Source organism: Gopherus flavomarginatus, chromosome 4, assembly GCF_025201925.1.
Source record: "Gopherus flavomarginatus isolate rGopFla2 chromosome 4, rGopFla2.mat.asm, whole genome shotgun sequence".
Taxonomy (NCBI): Eukaryota; Metazoa; Chordata; order Testudines; family Testudinidae; genus Gopherus; species Gopherus flavomarginatus.
This window is the reverse complement of record NC_066620.1, coordinates 158,076,118-158,097,843: the sequence shown is the minus strand read 5'-3', so window position 1 is coordinate 158,097,843 and position 21,726 is coordinate 158,076,118. Positions and strand designations below refer to the sequence as shown.

General features: G+C 40.0%; 1 protein-coding gene across 1 annotated transcript in view; it reads right to left on the bottom strand.

Moving 5' to 3' along the window:
* Positions 1-21,726, bottom strand: part of COL12A1 (collagen type XII alpha 1 chain) — a 138,649-nt gene that overhangs the window by 7,207 nt on the left and 109,716 nt on the right. Inside the window, 11 exon segments of the mRNA XM_050950508.1 lie at positions 627-693; positions 813-848; positions 8,174-8,245; positions 9,251-9,304; positions 10,646-10,699; positions 11,776-11,829; positions 13,366-13,461; positions 14,070-14,123; positions 17,275-17,361; positions 18,082-18,159; positions 19,376-19,525. Of these exon segments, the coding sequence (XP_050806465.1) occupies positions 627-693; positions 813-848; positions 8,174-8,245; positions 9,251-9,304; positions 10,646-10,699; positions 11,776-11,829; positions 13,366-13,461; positions 14,070-14,123; positions 17,275-17,361; positions 18,082-18,159; positions 19,376-19,525 (802 nt within the window).

The following is a 21,726-nucleotide window of genomic DNA, read 5'->3' as shown; positions in this document are numbered from 1 at the left end:
CTCCTGCCTGGAGGTAGGGGCACATTAGGGCTACAGGGTGCTACGTCAGCTTTGGGGATGAAGTAAAAACAAGAACCATTAAATATTGTTTTGGGGGGCCTGAATTTTGGGACTTGCCCAGTGAAATTATTTCTTCCCTTGCATAACACAATTTGTCCTGTATGCATCACTTGCCCAGATAGCATGTGACAATATACTTCAATCCTAATACCTGTAATGCTCCTTCCATTCCAGCCTTGTGCCTTCCAACTCTCAGAGGTGAGACCTGGTTTATGCCAAAATGTGTGGTGGCTTTATGACATGGACAGTGCTAAAACAGGGACATAACTGACTGCACAAAATCATTCCCTTTGTGGCATGTGCACGATCTGAATATGGGTCTCCAGAGGTGACCGATTAGTTCATTAACAAGTTAGCCCTTCAGATTCAGGAACCAATTTTGTGGTGCATTTTCCTTCCATCAGATCGGTAGTACACAAGATAGCAATGACAACACACTGGCTCCTGTTACGCTTTGCAACTGGGATCCTTTCATCTCAAATTTAAATCATTTTGACTTTTCACAAATGAGCTATTAAATTAGCCATATGGAAAACAGAACTAAGAAAAAGCACAACATTGTTTACCATTTATCAATTGTTCACAGACTTGTCTTGCAACAGCTCGCATCATGTTCTGAGAAGCAATATCTCCCTTAATAATTAAAACAAGTATTATATTAGTACATTGTCTGTGCTTCTAAAAAGCCAGTATTTATTACATTAAAGTAAGTGATAAATAAACTAATTTTAATAATTGTAATAAGTACTTACTCTGTCACCTTTTTCTCCTTTCATTCCAGGTGGACCCTAAAACAAGTTAATTTCCATTATTATTTAATGCATCCGCATATACTGCAGTTTATTGTATAGGAACACGGAAACATAAAGGGATGAAAGAAAATGGAAGAATGAAGAAGAAAAAGAAAACATGCTTTGTAAGTGCAGTCTGGTGCATATATACTACACTGACAGGTGCTTTAGATGGATTTGATAGAGCAACTGTTCAATAACCGCATCCAGTTGTGTCCTTACATGCACCTGCAATCATGCAGCACCTGCAATTTTTCATCAGCAAATCAGATAGGTCAGACGTTTCAATGGAAATATTTGTATCCAGTTATTAGCAGATGCAAAACTGTGCCCAAAAAAATAGAGGACACTTTTTTCTTTTAAAAAAGGTACCCTGTTAAAAGCTCTCTTGTACTCCGGGTAAATTGTGTCCCGGTCTGTTGAAACAGTATATTATTTCCTCACAAATTCTATCACATTTTTCATTGTATTTGCTGTTGATAGCCATGCTGATTATCTCTCCTTAAATCAGAAATATTGATCTATTCTGATTCTGATAAGTGACTGCAGTACTTTCTCCAAAATTGAAGGCCTGTTTTTTCCATACCTTCCCCAGATGCTTTCTTAAACATAAAAGAGTAACATTATTTTCTTCAAATGTTACTGAATATAAGCAAATTCTTACTTTACTCTTCAATTTGTCTCTGTCCTAAACAAACCTACTACTACTTCACTTTTGTTATAAATAATTTACAGTAGAAAAGCAACATCGTAAAACCGAGGTTGTAGAAAATGTTAGAAAAAAATGTCACATGATTCAGAGTTAACGTCACTATTGTTTTTATCATGTGCCTCATTCTGGGTCTTTGTCCTGTATGGGACCTGATACAGCAGTCTTTTCACAGAAAAGCCCTGTTTACTCCAGTAGGAGTTCTGTCTGAGGAACAGCTGCCGGATTAAGATATTTCACCCAACATTTAGGTCCTGGAAGTGTTATTCTTGAAAGCATGTTTACCCTATCAGCACAATCCTGCAACTGGATTCTCTTTGAACTTTGTGGCAGGTTCCAGAAGAGAAAGAGCAAAGCAACCATTTGGGTATGTGACTGAACAGACTCTGACAGATTCTGAAAGAAGAGGTTTGAAGGAGAAAGTCAAACTAAACCCAGAGAGACTGAGGGATTATGACACAGAGCACACTGTAAGGTTAAAGGCTGTGTTCCTAGTAGGGCACCTCTGAAAACAGGGCCATATGATCTGGTTCAGTCTTGTTGCATATATTATGTTACTCTTTAATTGTAAATAATAATTTCAGTCTGAAACAATGTCTTGCCTCATTCATTAACAAACTAAACTGAGACCAAAGACTGCACATCCAGGAAGGGTAGCTATCTCCTCCAAATTCAGCAGTGAGAAACAGAGAGTGTAATCCTGCATTGAGGGATGCAGGACTACAGGCAGGAGGTATAGAAGATTGGGAGAGATGGCTTCAAGTACTTATTCTATTTCCAATGACATCTCCCTTACTAGTTGCTGAATGCTTCTAATCTTACAATATACTACAAATACCTGTTGTAGTGTGAGCTTGAGCTGTCACCATAATTATTTTAATTTGTCAAGAGCTATATTTCTTTCTCTGACAGCATTTTCCCATTTGCATTTGCATTCCATGGTGGTTTGTTTTTGGTGTTGGTGTTGTTTTTACAAGAAGCCAACAAGAATGACTGATTATCCACTTATAAAAACAAATGTCTGAATTGTCACAATTGCATAAAATGCACTTGGAGGCCATTTTTAAAGAACACAATTCAGAAAATATATACACATAATTCATTCTGAAAATTAAATTTTGTGTGTGCCTCTCCCATGTAATGTTTTGAGACTTTAGCCTTTTGTTTGCATTCCACTGTTAGCAAATAGAAGGACCAAGAAAGAGCATGACACAGTTTCCTGGGAAAATGTAATTATGATGCTTAGTATGTTGAATTTTGCAGATTTTCACATTAGATAACAATGACCTCACAAAGATGTTTATAGCTGGTTTTGGTCCATCTGACATAATTATGGCCACAAGCTAAATACAGATGCCCATTTCAAATAGGCCAAAAATCAGACACATGATCATTTTAACTATTCGTTTGCTGTCTGAGAAATCTAAAAATCTGGTGCCATTTAAAGCCTTTTTTAAATGTATCCCCAGAGCTCAAAAAGAAAAAGCTTGCTTGACCCATGTTTAGTGCAAGAGATGCTTTTGTGTACAGCTCTAGCAATGCACTTTAATCATAACTGTAACAACCCCCGCCAGATTTTAGAAATGTTCAAGAGCACTTTGCTCCCATGGAAGTCAATAGACATTTCATTGGTGACTTCAGTGGGAACAGAATTAGGGACAGCGCTGAGTGCTTTTGAAATTCTCACTCCTACGGTCTCATGAGCAGACTGCAAATTTTGCCAAAACATGCCCAAACTGCAAAGTAGTTCTGAATATAGACCTTCTGCAAATTCCCAAAGATGACTCGTTCAATAGTCTGCTGCTTCACCTAGCTACCATCGTCATTAGTAACATCCTTAGCCCTGGTCCCTTTGACAATTTAATATTTTTAAGCAGCCCATTTAACACTATTATAAAAGCAAATGCTGAATGTGGGCAGTAGCTGATTTTTTTCATAACATTCTTGTTGTACCCACAAATAACTTCAATAACACACTATAACAAATCATTCCACTGAGGTCACAGTAGAGCTGGATATAATTTGAATGCAATAGCAGTGTTTCATAAACTTCCTTTGAGATCATAAGGCCTCAAATTAAGGAGTTGGAATGGCTACTTTGAAATGGCATGTGTGGACACGATTCATAGCCACTGGAGCACATCATGCCTATAATTTGCAAACTAATAATTGATTAATAATAAGCATACAACCCATATGATCATGGGTTCAGAGATTAAAGTTTGCCTAAGAAAACACTGTCACATCAATACTCAAAATTCAAAGCAAACGTTGACAGAACAGCGTTGAAGCAAGAATAGTTTGACTCCCGGTTATGCAGACAATGTTAAAGGCCTGCTAGATACAAAAACATCTCTCACATTTCTCTCATGAATTACATAGGGAAATATTATGGCTTTTTCTACTCCAGTATATATAATATGAATATCTTGGTAAATAGGGTGCAACCCACAAAGCAACTTAGGCTCAGAGAGTGGGAATGACTCTGTAGCCCAGTGCCTAGGCCCTAAGGTACCCTTGTGTGTATGGTCCAGTCCCCCTGCTCCAGTCACGTTTTTGTTATTTATCCATAGTGGAACAGCTTCAGCGGGAAAGACTGAGGGAGCCCCACATCAAAGTGCTCCACAGTTCAGTGGCTGGAGCACTCTACTGAAAGGTGGGAGATCTCTCTTCAAATCCCCTCTCCTACTCGGGAGAGAGGGGGAATTAAACCAGTGTCTCCCAGGTCAGTATGTAAAGCACTGGGTTAAAAGCTATAAGGTAGGCATCTCCTCCTCCTCCTCCTCCTCCTCCAGTGCTGTTTTGTGTGCAGCAAAGCAGAGGCCTAACTCATTCCCACAAGAAGCCGCTAAGGCGCCTAAGCCACCTCATTCCAGAGTTCCGTTCGTGGACTGCAAGAAGCGATAGGCACCTCCCTGCAGCCCAGACTTAGGTGCCTATCTCTGAGCGGAGCAGGGCTTAGCCCACACCCCTCTGGTTGGCATCTCCCATTGGCTAGTTTAGGAGGCTCTGCACCTAGCATGCCGGCTTTTGTGGATCGCAATCTAAGGAGCCTGTCTCTCCCCATTAATTGTATAGGGAGCCTAGGCACCTAACTCGGCTTTGTGGATCACAGTGTTGTCCCTGGGATTTCTTAGGTGCCTACAAGTTAGGCTCCATGACACTCACCACTGCAACACCTAACCTGGATCCCACCCAGAATTCATCACAAATAATTTTATTCAATAAATTTAGTTTCTCTTTCTGTTTGCAAATTGTCAGCATGTTGCTATTTTCTGGAAATGAATTTATTTATACCGGTACCTATTTGCTGAATATATTTGTGTAAATATTTCTTCGTCTGTAACATTCTTAAGCTGCTTTGATTGGAAACATTGTCATATAGTGTGTCTCAGTTCCCTGATTAAATGGATGCACATATGAATTAAAAATTCATTTTAGTCAATTATCCTAGCCACTTTCTGACCATATTCTCTAATGTTTGCTTAAAATTAATTGTTCCATAGAGCTCATTTGCTGGAGTGTCTACAAAACATGAACACAGAAAAGAGGGCAACCAATTGAAGCAAACTTCAAATGCTCACATGCTGCATGCTATTTGCAGAAATATTTTTGCAGTGCAGTGCCGATCAAACAAAAAGAAACTTCTCAAGGCTCACATCAGCCAAAAGCCATGCTAGCTGGTTGAAAAGCTTTTTCAAAGGGGCATATTGCATCACTGGTTTCTAAGCAACAACCTTTCCATTAACTTTGTTGGAGAGTGTTGCTCCAATACAAAAGGCAAAATATTCCTCAAAGATATTTATTGCCAGCAAAATTTCGATAGCTGAGAAACATCAAAAGCATTAATCTCGCCAATGCAAATAGATCCTTTCTCATTAATGAGAAGGTGCATTAGTCAATTTTCAAAACTTCACTGAAGCTGAATGATCCTGAGCCTCACATCAGCAACCTCGCAAAGGAAATACTTGATTTTGATTTGTAAATGATGCAAAGGGTTGTCATTAATACAGCTGAATACTAAAGACAGACCTGCCTAAAGACTAAACTAATTTTCCATTGGGATGTTTGAGAATACTACCTGTTCAACAACACAATTGTCTTTTCAATTACTGAGTGAAGCTTGTCCATTTGTGTCCTCATCCAACCTGGCAACATTCTGTTTAGATTTCACTTTATTTTCTTTTAACGGAGAAAAATGTGCACTTCAGCCAACTGCTTTCCAGAATGTTGAGAGAAAACGGCTGCTGCCACCATTCTAGTTTGTTGACCTCCTGTGATGAGGATACTTGGGGTGACTGAGAGGCAATGTTAGCTTTTGCTTTATCTGGGACTTTTCTGAGCAGTGGGGTGAAGGCTGGAATTGTGGCAAGACTCCGCAGCTGAGAAAGGATAAGCCAAGAAATATACTTTAAAAGACAACAGGCTTGACTGCTTTCCCCAGAAGATCTTCCCCTACTCATGTGCTGTCTCCACGGGACCATGCACAGAAGTGAATAAAATCTGAGGCTGCATTTACTCCTGAACAGAGTTCCCTTACACATACTGTGCAACCCCCTTTAAAGAGGGTTCCAGGGCTAGCCACAGCATGCTAGGTCCCTGGAAGGATCTCTCCATTGCAACTCTATATAGAAAACATAAATGACTTCTTTATTCCTAACAGTTAACAGATGCCATAGTGCTCTGATTCTTTTCTTTTCTTCTCTTCTGTCTATTACTGATCTAAAATCCCACTTCCTTTTCTTTTGGGAGTACTTGTTAGCAAATTATCAAGGTGAAACTTTGCAAATCTATGAAAATTCAGTTAATGCTTCAGAGAACAGCTTGACTTAGTACTAATGTGCATTGAGGTACAAAACCTTTTACAGCCATACTAATCCGTTAAGGAACTTCTGTGATCTACTTGATTTTGCAACGTTTGTAAGAGCTGCAGTGCATTTATTGGCTAAAACTGAGGTGGCCAAATGTATAACCCTGATGTCAACACTCACTGGCAATTTGCCAGGAGCCCGAGGGCTGCATATAATTTGAATTTAATTTTTGGTATAAGGTAATAATATTTGAGTATATTTGCATCTTCTCTGGTAAGTGCCAGGTCCCGTCACACTTACTTACACTGAGTGTTACCTTATACCACATACCACTCAACAGGAGCAAAAATGACAAGATCTAATCCTATGTGAAGAGAGGTTATTTGCTCCTCGAGTTCACCAACAGCAGCGGGCAGGTGACCAGTTCTCTCCTGGACCTGCGGTTACAAATACCAGCCAGGCCTGGACTACATGTCAGGATTTTGCAGGCTGTACTTGGACCTTGGGCTGCACCTTTGGCACTTCTAATGCAAAACACAAACTTAAATGTCGAAATCCTGTCTACCATGAGTCTCAGAAAACATCTGCACAAAGCACAAGCCAGAATTCCTGCTGGGATCTGTTCTGAAAACATTTGAAACACTAGATGTGATGTCGTGCAGTGTCACTTCACAGGAAAGTGGGAAATTTGAAGCAAATTATACTTTTAAATGGCATGAACTCTGGGATTAGCGTTTAGAAGTACTTAAACAGTACTTGTACTTTCTGAATTTATACAGATTTGGCTAGATTAAGGTTATTCCTGCATGGGTCAGGGCATAGATAGCCTCTTTCTTCTTTTGAGTGCCTGTACAAGGACAGACACAATGTTGGCTTTTGTGCTCCTGGCCTGTTAGGAGGAGGGGTGGCTAGCACTGATAGCAGAACTAAAAATAACAATAGCACTTTATTTGTTCAAAGCGTTGGACAGACAAACTAATGAATCCTCACAACCGCCCAGCAAGCTGGTAGGTTAGATAGCATTAATTGCATTTTACAGAAGAAGAAAGCTGAAGTGACTTCCCAATGCCTCACAGAGACCGAGCCAGCATTAGAATACACAAACACCTAACTTTTCGTGCCTGTGCTCATTCCGCCAGACCACACTGCCTAAGAACTATACACTCCATGAAGATGGAGAACTCTGCCCCTTTCCAAACTGGCTGGCACAAGGGAATGAATCCTGCACTCTTTCAGAGACATCACAGCTCCTTTTCTGGCTGATTCAGCTCAAATGTTTCCTGGGACCACGATACTTCTGCTCCCTCCCTTCCACTGTGGGGCCGTGGCTGTCAAAGCCTCAATAGAGCCCACAGTACTTAAATAATGTTTAAATCATGTTGTTAAATCACAAACATTTGCAAACCACCAGCGATCATATAACATTATCAAAGATTTTCCACCTTCAGCATTATACCACTTTTTACTATAAAAAAAAACCAATTTCCAGTTATTCTGCTGACCTAGCTCTTGATGTTTACACAGTGTAGAAATATGTGTCTTGGCACATACAGACTGTGCTTTTTTCTTAGTAGAAACCAGTAACCACAGTTTCCAGGCCCAACTATTAAAATGAACAGAAGGAAGTACTATAAAATGAAATTGTTTAAAAATTAGGTTTGTGGCCTTAGCTCAGCTTCAATGTATTTACCACTTTCATGAACATACATGAGACAAATATTTTAAAGCCAGGGTAAGTCACATATTTATCTGCAGCCAGAGTATGTTACAACTCATACTGTAAATATAAATCATTCTCTCACTTGTGGCCCACGATCTCCTGGTTTCCCTGGTTTTCCACTTGGACCTGCTACTCCTGGAACGCCTGGAGCGCCCTAAAACAGAACAACATACAAAGGAATGCTAAGAAACAACGTGAGTGGCTGAGCGTAACTGGTTCTGAAATCTGCCACAATGGGTACATCTACGCTGTACAAAACAAACAAACAAAAATGATGGCAGCCAGTCTCTGAGCCTGGGTCAACTGATTCGGGCTCATGGTGTGGGTTTCTGAGCCCAAGCGGGAATATCTACACTGCTATTTTTAGTTGACCCAGGCTCTGAGATGCATTGCCGTGGGTTTTGTTTTCAGTGTAGCTGCACCCAATATACGTAAGTGAATAGCACGTTTAAGAGAAAATTATTCTTATCCCTAACATAGAGCCAGAATTGCAATGGCATTTAGGTGCTTAAAGATGCAGATAGGCACCTAGTGGGATTTTCAAAAGCACCCAGGTGCCTCCGGTTTCGTTTTTATTCAGGGTTTCCTGAATAAAGAGCACATGATTTGGCCCTATTGTAGTTCTGTGATTTGTGCAGAAGTCATGACCATGAGTCTACAACATTCACGTCAGTGATTTTTAGATAGATTTGAACAAATGAAAGACCAGCACATTGTCCAATACAGCCACCAACATGTGCTATAAAGTTCAATATTTTTAATTAGTCATAACTACTCAAATATTCTTCTATTTGTCCTGAAGTGATAATTTTTCATAATTATTGGGTCTATAGTTACCTGATCCAGTTTCCCTATATTGTTTTCTAACCCAACAGTAATTAAGGAATAAGTAAAGTTCATGAAAGTCAATTGAGTAACACCACTATGAAAACAGAATCAAGCCCTAGTAGTTCTGTGTATCATTTTTAAATTAAGAGTTTGCAAGTTTTAAACAACTTCTTCCCTTTCCAATAGTTCTCAACATCATAATGTTCATTTGATATGTTTTTTCAAATATGATAAAGGATTCATTTGATGGAGTTCAAAATAAGCATTGTGGAATTCTCTCCTTTTTGGGTTATATCTCTTGGTTCATTCTATGCTGAGGTATTATATTTACCGCTGATCCAGGTGGGCCTCTGGGTCCTGTGGCACCATCTTTTCCTGTGAAACCCTATTCCAAAAATGAAAATATTTACAGATTAATAAGGACAGGGCCGGCTCCAGGCACCAGCGCCAAGCGCGTGCTTGGGGCGGCATGCCAGGAGGGCGCTCTTTCGGTTGCCGGGAGGGCGGCAGGCAGCTCCGGTGGACCTCCCGCAGGCGTCCCTGCAGAGGGTCCGCTGGACCCGCAGCTCCGGTGGAGCATCCGCAGGAATGCTTGCAGGAGGTCCACAGGAGCCACGGCACCACCGGATCCCCCGCAGGGAAGCCTGTGGGAGGTCCACCGAAGCCGCAGGACCGGCGAGCAGCAGAGCGCCCCCCGCGGCGTGCCGTCATGCTTGGGGCAGCGAAATGGCTAGAGCCGGCCCTGAATAAGGACAGGCCTAAGGCTGCAGCAATCTTCATTTAAAACTAGTGGCCCTTAAAGCTATGTATAATGGTGCTATTCATAATTAATGCTAAAATGTATGTATAATTTAATGTGTCAGTTATTTAAATATGCACCATTGCTATTGCCAGTTAAATATCTCATTGGCACAGTTTTACCCAAATTAAGAGAGCCTCAGGCTGCTGACTCACTGAGAGTGGAGTGCCTGTCTCTCAGACACAGCCATATATATAATCATTAGAAATCTGCTGCCTCCTTCCCAGAGGTGGAATTGGAGGTTCAGCCCAAAGTGACTGATGATCTCAATAAGAAAGAAGAAAGGGGCCCATTAGGTCAAAGATTCCTCCTTATTGCCCCACTTTGATAAAGCAAAGCCCTGCTCATGGAGAGGATTAAGCAATGCAGAGAATAAGCTTCTAAAATGATAAAGGAAGCAGCTTCTGAATGGTCTTGAGAAGTTCCATCTAAACAGCCTAACACAGCAGTTCTCTAAGTGGCTGTTAACTCCCAGTGATCAGAGGTCAAGCATAAAGGGACAAATACTGCCTTAACAGTAGGTTCTGTACATGCACATCCCCCATGTTGTGGACATGCCATTCCATGGGACTCCCTAACAACAGCAGACAGAATGTGGGAGGGGACCAGGATATTAGCAGGGTCAGAGGAGTCCTGCTCAGTGGATCTCTCATTCTCTCTGCATAGGAGTCATAGAGCCCAGTCCGGTCAGTGAATTTGAGTAGCCTCTGCACAAGTTCTGTGGCTGTTTTATGGCCCATGGGTGATCCTCCCCACAATCTTCCTGGTCCCCACCAAGCATCCTTCCTGAGTCTCGCTGGACTCTGGGCAGAGGACTTATTTCTAAAAAAAGGAAGAAGCTGAAAAACAGAAAGCAGTGCTGGAGTTTCATGTGCTACAAATGGAGCATGGCTTGTGCCATAACACTGTAGACTGAAAAGACCTTACCCTGTCACCTGGTGGTCCCACTGGGCCAGGTGGGCCAGACAAACCTGGGGTTCCCTATGGGAAAAAATAATGAGACATTCACATAAGACAGAACACGTACTTGATCTGTACTAAACACTCCTATGGCAACGAGACCAGCCGTATTTTAACAATGCAATGTACTTTATTATTTATCCCATTTTTCCTTATTTCCCTTAAAAATGTGTTTTACATTTTCAATCCTATTACCAGAATATAGATCTTTTTCAAAAGCCTTTTCAGCCATGGCTTACTAATGTTGACTAGTTATTAAACACTTGGTACTAAACTCTGGTTGTAAGACAATGCTCTATCAATTTGGTTGTTGTGAAGAGCATGAGTTGCAGTTTCTCTTTATTACCCCCTTTTCTCATTACCACTAGTCTCTGCCTGTTCTATTTTATAATTAGCTGTTGCCACATTTTATATTCTTTCTTAGTATTGTAGCTTCTGTGTCAAGAAGAAACACTTGAAGGTAGTTACAGAGGGCTTAATGGGAACTGAGGACCTCAGCACCTTGCAGGGTCAGGCCCAGAATTACAGGAATTAGAGATATCTTCTGGTCCATTCCAGGCATTTTCTACTGCCTGAGTGAGTGTTTCAGATAATACAAATAGTATAGGCTGTATACTATCCTCAATTTACACAAAGGGTTCCTATTTATGTAAACGTATGGGCAGATTGAGGCTCATATATCAACAGTATACATATGGTCCACAGCTGTCATAGCAAGTCATAGTCCCAAAACTCCCCCTGAAAATAAATCCCTGAAAAAGACAATAGACGTGTTCTTGATATTTGATTATTCTATGCATTCTTAGTTGTTCTCCTCTTCTAAACTTAATCCCACAATCAACATGGAATCATTTCCCTTACATATATGTACAACTGCAAACAAGCTGAATTGAACATTGATTTCTCTATTTATTTATTTTCTCTTATTCACATTTTAAATGGTTTCATATTTCCTATAATTCAGATTGTTAATGTTACCCAGCACATGTCCTATGCAATATACAGGGAGCAAAAAAGTTCTATTCACAACACTGAGAGTTGTACGAAAAGTGTCCACGCACCGCTATACAGGCAAATGACATAAAAAATTAACTTACTGATCGGCCTGGTAGCCCTGGTTCTCCAGCATCACCTTTCATTCCTTGGCGACCCTATAATCATCACAAATTGGTATTAGGAATACAATTTCATGACTCAGGGCTGGTCTTCACTATGGGGAGATTGACGCTGCTTCAATTGATACAGCAGAGGTTGATTTAGCGGGTCTAGTGAAGACCCGCTAAATTGACAGCAGAGTGTTCTCTGGTTGATCCGGTACTCCACCTCTCTGAGAAGAGTAAGGGATGTCAACCGGAGAGCATCCCACATCGACACAGCACAATGAAGACACAGTGGTTAAGTCGACCTATGTACATGGACTCCAGTTACGTTATTCACGTAGCTGGAGTAGTGTAGCTTAGGTTGACTTACTCTGGAAGTGAAGGCAAGACCTCAGAGAGACATTACAATGTTTTGTTCTGGAAACAATTTCATCAATGACAAGTTCCAAGCAATATGTTTCTTTGTGTTTTCATACTTCAAAGTCTTTCAAATTGCCTGGGACAAAACAAAAATATTTATCACATTCCACAAACACAAGGAATGCATTTAGCCTTCCATGCTGTTTGGCATCCATGGGCCATCCTGATGAAGTTTTTCCTTCAAGCATACATGAAAACCATATACTGACCTTCCATTTGGTCCTTTCCTAAAGGGAATGTGGATCTAATTTCTACCATCATGTCTTTTTGGTTTTCTGTTTTGAATTAGGCCACTTATAAATCTATCAGACAGAGAAGATGAATTGCCTATTGAATGTAAGGTGTGTTTTCCAGTTAGAAGCCAACTCTGCCAATATTCCTAATGAAGAATAACACTTAGCCATATAGATTGTTACAACATTCCAGATATCCCTAATATACTCTCATAGGAAACAGCAAGTTAAGACATAATAAGATCTTCTCTGGCTACATGTTGAAGTGACCAAGAGTTGGCAGTAGTAGTGTCAGGATGCTGTGTGGTCACTTAGGGCTATATTCTGCTCTCTGACCAGTGTGGGAAAGTCCACTGATGTTAATGGAGTTACTTTATATGTTCATTAATGCAAATGAAATCAGAAGTTGGCATGGATAGCTGTATACGAGAAAGGAACAGCGCCAACAAAGCACCAAAAGAACATAAGGCCAAGCTTTAAAACTTGGATGCCTAAATTTAGGCACCCATTACCTGCTTTACACTTCTAACTGCTGATTTAGTTACCTAAAGAAAGAAGCTAGATATATAAATCACTGCAGACATGCATAAATCTGTGAAAAAGCTTAGCTGTGACTTCAGATTCTTAACTTCTCAACATCCGACTTTGAAAATTTGAGTCTCAGAGTCTGAAGGTCTGGACAGTGTGTAGAAAAGCAGTAAAATAAACCAGTGAAACACACCACACACTACTTCATATATAATCCCCAAGACTGTAGTACGTGTAACACTCAGGGTAAAACAATGTGACATTTTAAAGGCAACCAACTTTTGAGCTACAGGGCAAGAAGAAATGACAAAACATGATGGTCAGAGATTTTCGGAGACCGCTCCCATGATGTATCAGTTCTCTGTCTCCACACAGTTTCACTCACAAATACAGAATGGTTACTCACTGGTTCTCCTGGAATTGAAAGTCCATTGATCCCTTGTGGACCTGGTGGACCCTGAGGACCCGGTGGACCTGCCTCACCAGGAAGACCAGGTGGCCCCTTAAAACACAAAATTAAAAAGATATTAAACCATGGTTTCTTCCTAGAGTTGCAGCTAAAGGATTCGTATGGACATGCACGTAGGACAGGCCAGCAGCATGGGCTTAGTTGATACTTGAATAACATTTGAACTTGCAAGTCCTTATTAAAGCTGTGCTTCCATCATTGTCCACAGGAGGGTTGATGCTGCTACCTTAGTAAGGATCGCAGGATCAAGCCAAGAAACTATATGCATTTGGCAGCATGAATATAAACATAGATATCCACTACTTCTGGAGAGGAAAGTGTCCCAGAGAGTGACTGCCTGCGTCCTCTGACCCCCTAGTGCCTCCCCAGAGAAGGGAAACCATGAGGTAGAGTTGGCATTCCCAACTTTCCATGGCTCCTACCACTGATACACATGATCTGGCTCCCCTATGCGAAAAGCAGAGGACAACAGGATCCTAGGACACACAGACCAGATATATAAATAACATCCAGACTTATCCCTACTCAGAAAACACTTAAACTTGGGTGCTTGGATATATTAGTTTACTGTGGATTTTAACATCCAAAATTCCATGTGGTGTGCATATAAACTTTGAAATGCATTCCAGAGAGATACTTACGGCAGTTCCAGTCAAACCCCTTTCACCTCTAGGCCCCTTAGTGCCTGGACCACCCTAAAATAGACATTTGAAAAGAAAATAAATATACACACTGGGGGAAGGAGAAGATAACTTGTACAGGCAGAAATTATCCATCCCCATGATAAAACTGACCAGCTGACCCAAGGTTTCAAGCAAGAATAAAGTTCTGATATGAACAGATCTTGGCATGCTTGGTGTTCAAAGAAGCACTAATGCAAGAGTAAGAGCTGCATCAGGCCCCAAATCAGTAACAGCCTCACTGACCTAGAGGACCCGTGTTGATGCCTAGGAAATAGGGAATTTATGCTATCCAAGCAGCACTTTGTGGACTATGAGCCCCATCTGTCTCCATGTGGGGATCACAGAAATACTGCAGACTAGGAATTGCAGTAACCCTGAGGACCAGCTTCTGAAGGAGTGAGGAGAACTAACATGAGACAAAGAAGGTTCGGAGTAGGAGAGGGTTTCTATGATGCCCTTCCTCATTGCCCTCAAAGAGGAGGAATGACCCATTCTCCTGTCCCAACTGACAGCTCCATTTGAAGCTGTTTGTTTCCTGGGATTACTGTTTTGACCATTCAGCCCCTTCAAGGCTCTCTGCAACTCAATGTACAGAGATGGGAATGTTCTGAGCATGCACAGGGCCTCTCTGGTGTCATCTGCAAAGACTCAGTGAGCTATCACAGAGTCAGGAGGAGCAATCACTCCATGGCAGCCATGAGGTTTGGATCCCACTCAGGATACCAAGTTGAACGCTGTGACTGTGGAATCAGCCCCTGCCAGCTCTGCTCAGTGGAGCACAGTGCATCTTAAAAGAAGCTTATTTCAACCTTTGGTCCTTTTGAGAGACTACGGTTTACTTTCAAAACTAATCTCAAAGATCACTGAAAGATTGTTTGAAAGGGCCAAAATTTCTCTAGGGCCAGAGAGACAGGATTAAAAAAAGAACTAGATAAGTTCATAGAGGATAGGTCAATTAATGGCTATTAGCCAGGATGGGCAGAGGTGGTGTCCCTAGCCTCTGTTTGCCAGAAGCTGGGATAGGGCAATAGGGGATGGATCACTTGACGTTTACCTGTTCTGTTCATTCCCTCTGGGGCACCTGGCATTGGCCACTGTTAGAAGACAGGCTACTGGGCTAGATGGACCTTTGGTCTGATCCAATATGGCTGTTCCTATGACAGGTATCCATGTTTCTTAATGAAACTCAAATAACACCACCACCATAGTTATTTGGAGAAAATGTAAATAGAAGAATAAAAAAAGGAGCTCCTATCTCAGTCTCTGACTCACACAAATCAGGTGCAATTCCATCAATCAAATTTAGAGCTCAATAAAAACAGAATGTGAATTTACCACGGTCCTGGATCAAATCCCACATTGACTTGTAAATGTGATAATCCAACCTCATGCTTTTACTAGTTAAGAAATGAACCATACTGCATAGTGGATGTTACTCAGAGTGATTTCAGACATAGCAGAACTCCATTTTATAGGGAAGTATAGTATTGTTTAACACACTGCACAGTGCAAACTGTACTTCTATGTATAGTGAACCTTTGCTTATATTCTTCTTTGAGAATAATGACATAACTGATTGGAGCTGTATTGCCTAACCCAGCTCTGCAGACACAAACGCTACAAGTCCCCTCCTTAAACACAGCCATGTAATGCTTATGATAGGCCACCCACCTCCATCCCTCCTGAGCCCTGGGATGGAGTCTGGGAGCACTGAACTCCTTGAAGTCAATTGGATGGGTTCTCTCGAGCTGACTGATGAGCAGCTGGGAGGATCTTAGAAGGACTGCAAATTCCTAATACAGCATTCTAGGCTGATAAATTCAAAATGAGAGAAGAAAGGGCCATGAGGCTGAAGATAATCCTTCACACACAGCCCTATTGTTGATCTCCCCATCCACAAAGAGGTAACCAACTTCTTTCCTCAACAAAGTAAAAAATCTCTCTCTTTGGATAAAATCCTGACTCCATTTAAATCAGTGGCAAAACGCCTATTGATTTAAGGGGGGCAGCATTTCCCCTCTTCCTTCAAAAGTTCTGAGGGACTAAGTGTGGCCACAGGGTTGCAGTAACCTCTGCAGACCCATTGCAGAGAGAATGACTCAGGGATCTGAAGAAGGCTGTTTGGGAAAGAAGTGTGGTGAACTCACTTGCATCAGCTGCTCATTTGCATTGTTTCATCCTGAAGGGAAGCTCCAAGGATCCTCACTGCAGAGCAGGTACAAAGCCCCTCTACATCACCGCCAGTGAGGAAAAGGTCAATGCAGAGTAAAAGTAAATGGCACTAATGCCCAGATTTTTAAAGGTTTTTAAGTGTTGCTGTTCTTAGCATTGCAGTGCATTAGGAACCTAAGCCTCATTTTCAAAAGCGATTCAAACACTTAGGAGCCAAAATGCCATTGATTGTCAATATGATTTTGGCTCTTAAATGCCTGAATCCCTTTTGAAAATGAGACTCATGCTTCTAAAGCTGTTAGGCACTGCAACACTGAACACAGCCAAGCCTAAATACCTTTACAAATCTGGGCCTAAGAATCTACTTCACCTCCTATGAGTGCCCAGGCCTTGAAGACAACTGTATTGCTCCTGTGTTATGACATTTTCCTCCGATGCACAAAGGTAAATTCTCTGTATCTAACTGAGCCACCATATATATTCTCTATAGATACTTGTAAGTGCAAAGTTGAGGAAGATTTGCCTTTTGTTGGACCAGGTTCTGTCTCCCTTACTACTCCTCGTTGAGTGTCTTACTCCACAGGTAAACATATCGACTTCAGTGGGACTACTTGAGAAGTAGCACACTACTCAGAACAGATAAAGGTTGCAGAATCTGACTTGTGTTTTAAACTCAGAAAAAAGAATAGTGGGCTAATTTAAATGGTGACATGGATCTGTTGATCCCAAATTTCTTCCTTGTTGATGTTTGTACATCTGACAAAAACTACCATACAGTATGGCACTCATGAGCACAGCTGACATTTCCATGTAGTAAAGGAACACCAGGAGATCAAATGCAAGGGTTCTGTGAAGTCCAGATTGAGGTGCATTAACAGGGCATTATGGAAATGCTTCTTTGATTTCTGCCATTACTGTCTTTCCTTATTTTGAGAAACATCTCCCTACATTTAGAAAACCAGACAATTTCTCTGTACTAATAGCTGCTTACAGCAGGTCCAGGAGGTCCCGGGGGTCCCACGCTGTCTTGTGTACATGTACAAGCATTTGGAAGAGCTGGGCATTTTGCTTCATCCCTCTGAAAATTCAAGCACATTCATCACACACTCTCTTTAAAAGAAATGTATTAGCTGGTGGTGTTTTTTTCCCCTCACAGCAATAACAAAAAAAATCTCCATAACCTAAGAAGAAACTCTATTCTGAAGTATAACTGAGTTCAACAGAAAAATAGTAATTTCCAAGATTTCCTACTGTGTTTTTCAGATTTGTTATTAGTTTATTTCCTCTAGGATCTTCTTAAGGCAATGGAATATTTACAACAGTGGAGGGACAGGAACACACATTGGTGCACAATCTTTATTGTGTTTCATATGCTCTAATTCCAAATTCTCTTCTATTCCCTCACCAAGACAGAAAGTTTTGCATTGGATAATCAGCTAACACAGACAAAAATAAATGGGATTTTTTTCAAGTTCAATCATACAACTATTTTAATACAAATAAATGTGGACATGACATACATAATAGCAAGGAAGTTAAATATTATTGCAATTTAGAATATATTTCTGACTCTGTCTGATACTTGTGCCATCATTCTTGAGCTGAATCATTTCAGCACATTCTGAACTTATTCTTTCCTACAGAAGACTTTGAAATACAGAGCTGTACATTGCAAGCTTTGACAACTGTGATTGACATAGGCTCATAGGTATGAGGCATAACAGCTGGTTAATATTAAAGTTGCCAAGTCTTTTATGAATACTATTTCCTGAACAGGATCTGGTCCACTTACACTTACCATTGAAGGAAGATCACAGCATCTATCACGGCTAGTCCAAACTGCATTACATACTATGTCAAAACTCTGGATTTCAAACTGTAAAACAAAGGAAATTTCTCTTATTCCTTGATGCATTAATTATAAATGTTTCAAGAGAGAAGCAGACCTAATATGAATACATTTAAGAATGAAACATCTACAGAATGCTCCATTTTGTACATAGTTAATATACTTCAATTTTACTCTGCTATTTTTGATAAGAATAAAAGAAAAAAAATGCTGAAAACACTAAAACATTTCATTAATACCAGGAACTACCCCAAGGACCGATGCTTCTGTTGACCTCCTGCTCCTGTTCTGGCGCAAAAGGTAACTGAATACACAAATATTTCACAGCACTTAATGAAGAATGCAGTTTCCACATCTGCTAAATGCCTGTACATGTCAACATGGAATCTGGCCTGAGAACATCTGGAGTAACTTTACAGACTGCATCACTGGGTTGTACATTGACCCAGATCCATGTGTGAAACTGACATCAGTGGGGAATAGTTTGTAAGGAAGACTAAGGGAAGAAGATGGCCATTAGATAGAGCTGCAGGATGACAGCAATTTCTTCTCTTTCATCTATGAGCCCTCATCCTGAAATCTAATCCCCACAAGCAGATTCAGGTGCCCACCAGAAACCCATTAGAGTCTACAGATGAAGATTAGACTGATGAATTAAGGCCCTTATGAAGCCCAAATAGTAGTATTGATCATACACTACATATACAGTGAGCCCATTGTACTATGACAATTGACATAACTTTCATAGCAGCAGCAGTTGTTCAGCATAAACTATAAAGCCAGAATGGACTACTGTGATTATCTAGTCTGACCTCCTGTATAACAGCAGGCATAGGACTTCCCAGAATTAATTCATCTTTGAACTAGAGCATATATTTTAGGGGAAAAAAAACAACCAATCCTGATTTTAAAAGTGCCAGGGATAAGTTGTTCCAATGGTTAAGTACCCTCACTGTTAAAAATTTGCATTTTATTTCTAGTCTGAATTTATCTAGTTTCATCTTCCATCCACTGGATCTTGTCAGACCTTTGTCTGCTATAACAGAGCCCTCAATTATCAAATTTCTGAATCATGTAGCTTAGTTCCTGCAGTACAAAAAATTTACAAAATTTGTACAAGATTTGGTGCTACGACTGGGTCTTTAACTGGTCCATTCAAGTCCTTTTATTCAGAAAATCAAAATTTATCTAGAAATCATGAAGATGTTTTGAGTTAAGAAATAAATACAAATGTACTGCTTACTGTTGCTGATTTCCGATCACCTTTCACTAGTTTGCCAAGTATTTCAAAGCCATCAGTTGTGATGTTTCCAGACTCCTTAATTGGTTTCTCCATTACTTCACTGCAATCAATGTAAATCTTAACACTTGTTGAGGTTACAACAATATGAACCTAACAAAAAAGGGTATAAAAATAGCAATGTAACTAAAAACATGTGAATGTACTTGACCTTTAATAGTGTTCACCTTTTTATGTCTTTTTATATTATTTTTGTTCCCTTTCCAGGAACCTAGTTTCTAAAGGGGGAAAGTGCTAATTTCAGGAAAGTATAGCACCTAACGTCTGCTTTAAAACAAGTTGAAAATTTGGCAAAATGAATACACAAGTAAAATCAAAAAGTAAAAGAATAATATCATTTAAACCATAGAACTACCATGAACAATTTACATGAGTTTTAAAAGCTTGAATAAAAAATTCTCTAAAACAGAAAGAAACAAACTAACAAAGAATAGAACTGAAAGAAGTAAATGTCACTTCTCTTCCTGTAAGAGCTGGGACCACACAAGAAGTTTATGAGTTTGCTACTGATGTGTAACTAATAGACCTGATCTGATAGTTGAGACAGTAGATTGTTTTAGATCCAGAGATCTGGGGTTCAAGTCACACAGATGAGTCAGGCAGGAGTGTCGTTACATGATACATGACAACCCAGAAGGGAGAAGAAAGGGGGGAACAAAAAACAAAGCAAACACACCAGATCCATCAGGGAATAGAAAACTGGAAAGAAGAGAAAAGGACAAATGACAAGTAGTAGAAAGAAGACTGGGTCAAAAGAAATGAAAGACATGAGCAAAGGAGACAAGGCTAGTGAGAAAGGAGAATGAAATCTGTTAAGGAAATCAGGGGTAATTAAAGGGAGAGGGAGAAAGATATGTAAAACACACTGTAAACATACTGATTTGTCCTGCTGTGACTGTACATGGTTAAGTACCAGATTATGCCTGGATAAAATAAAAGGATGTCCTGCCTCCAAAATATTCAGTATTTTACAGCTTGGTTCCACTCCGGGACTATATTTACCTATGGACCAGTTGGGTCAAGCTCTGGGACAACAGTAAAGGGGACACAACAGCCAGGAAACAAGTGTTGGAAAGAAAAGGGACACAGATGAGCTGTCAGAAACACGTTTCTTTTTCATTTCAACTTGACTTGGTGTTGAATTTTTCTGTAATCAACCAGAAGACTCTCTGATCACAAGGATAATGTGTCCACTGTTGCCTTATTTATGTATGAAGTTTTGCCTATTTACAGAATTTGGCCAATTCTGGCCAGAGGTCAATAATTTTAGTCCTGACCTAGGGCACCAGAATGGTTTCACAGGTCCTACATACCTCTGCCTGTTAAATGTTACCATTTAGGAATGCTAAAAACAGGAGCAGACAATTCTTGAAGTATATTTATTTATGCTCCAATTTTCTGTTTATCACATCACATACTGTACAAATACCAGAACAGTATTTGGTGATTACTTTAAAAAGTCTGGCATAAAGTTGAAAAAAACAGAAACTCTCTTAAATGTCTTCAGTCAACAAGTGACTGACCAATCTCCTGAGAATTAGATTTTTTTCAGGCTAACTATTTTCCATGTAGAGTTGTCTCCAGGACATTAGCTTAGCTTATCTAAAACTCTCCAAACATTCATATTACTGTATATAATTAGAATTACGACTTTACAAACTGCCATAATTTTTTTTTAATTCAGTTAGTTTCATGATCTAATATTACATGTACTATGAGCTTTTTGTTAATTTTCCAAATTTTGTGTGTTAATCAAATGAAGAACTTTTGCAAAACAAGAATAAGAATGTAATCTAACATGCCAAAAATGTGTTATGTCCAGATAACTGGGCATAAAGACCTGGATGGTGATGAAACCTCCCATAACAAGAAATTTCAGGCATTATGACAAGACCCTAAATTCATTCTCATTTAGTATATGACACACGATTAAACTGTCATAGCAGCTTTTACCAAACAATTTCATATTAAATTTAACCATGCTATAGATATGTTTTACTTCAACTAAAATATATTTAAAGTGTGCACATATTTTTCACCTTTACCCAAAGCCTATCTGCATAGCAGTTAAGAGTTACACTGTACTACCTATTTACAAATGTGAATTATAAGAGATGGGTCTAAACCAGAACAATGGATATGAATGCCAACAAACTTTGGAAATGTTCATATCAGTGCTGTGCTACTTAAACTCCATCAAAAGTAAGAAAAACACCCTAAGGTTCCTTTCAGTTTTAGAGTGAAAATTTAATAAGGGTCTCCCACAGACACTTGAGAATCCTCTCCAGGTCATC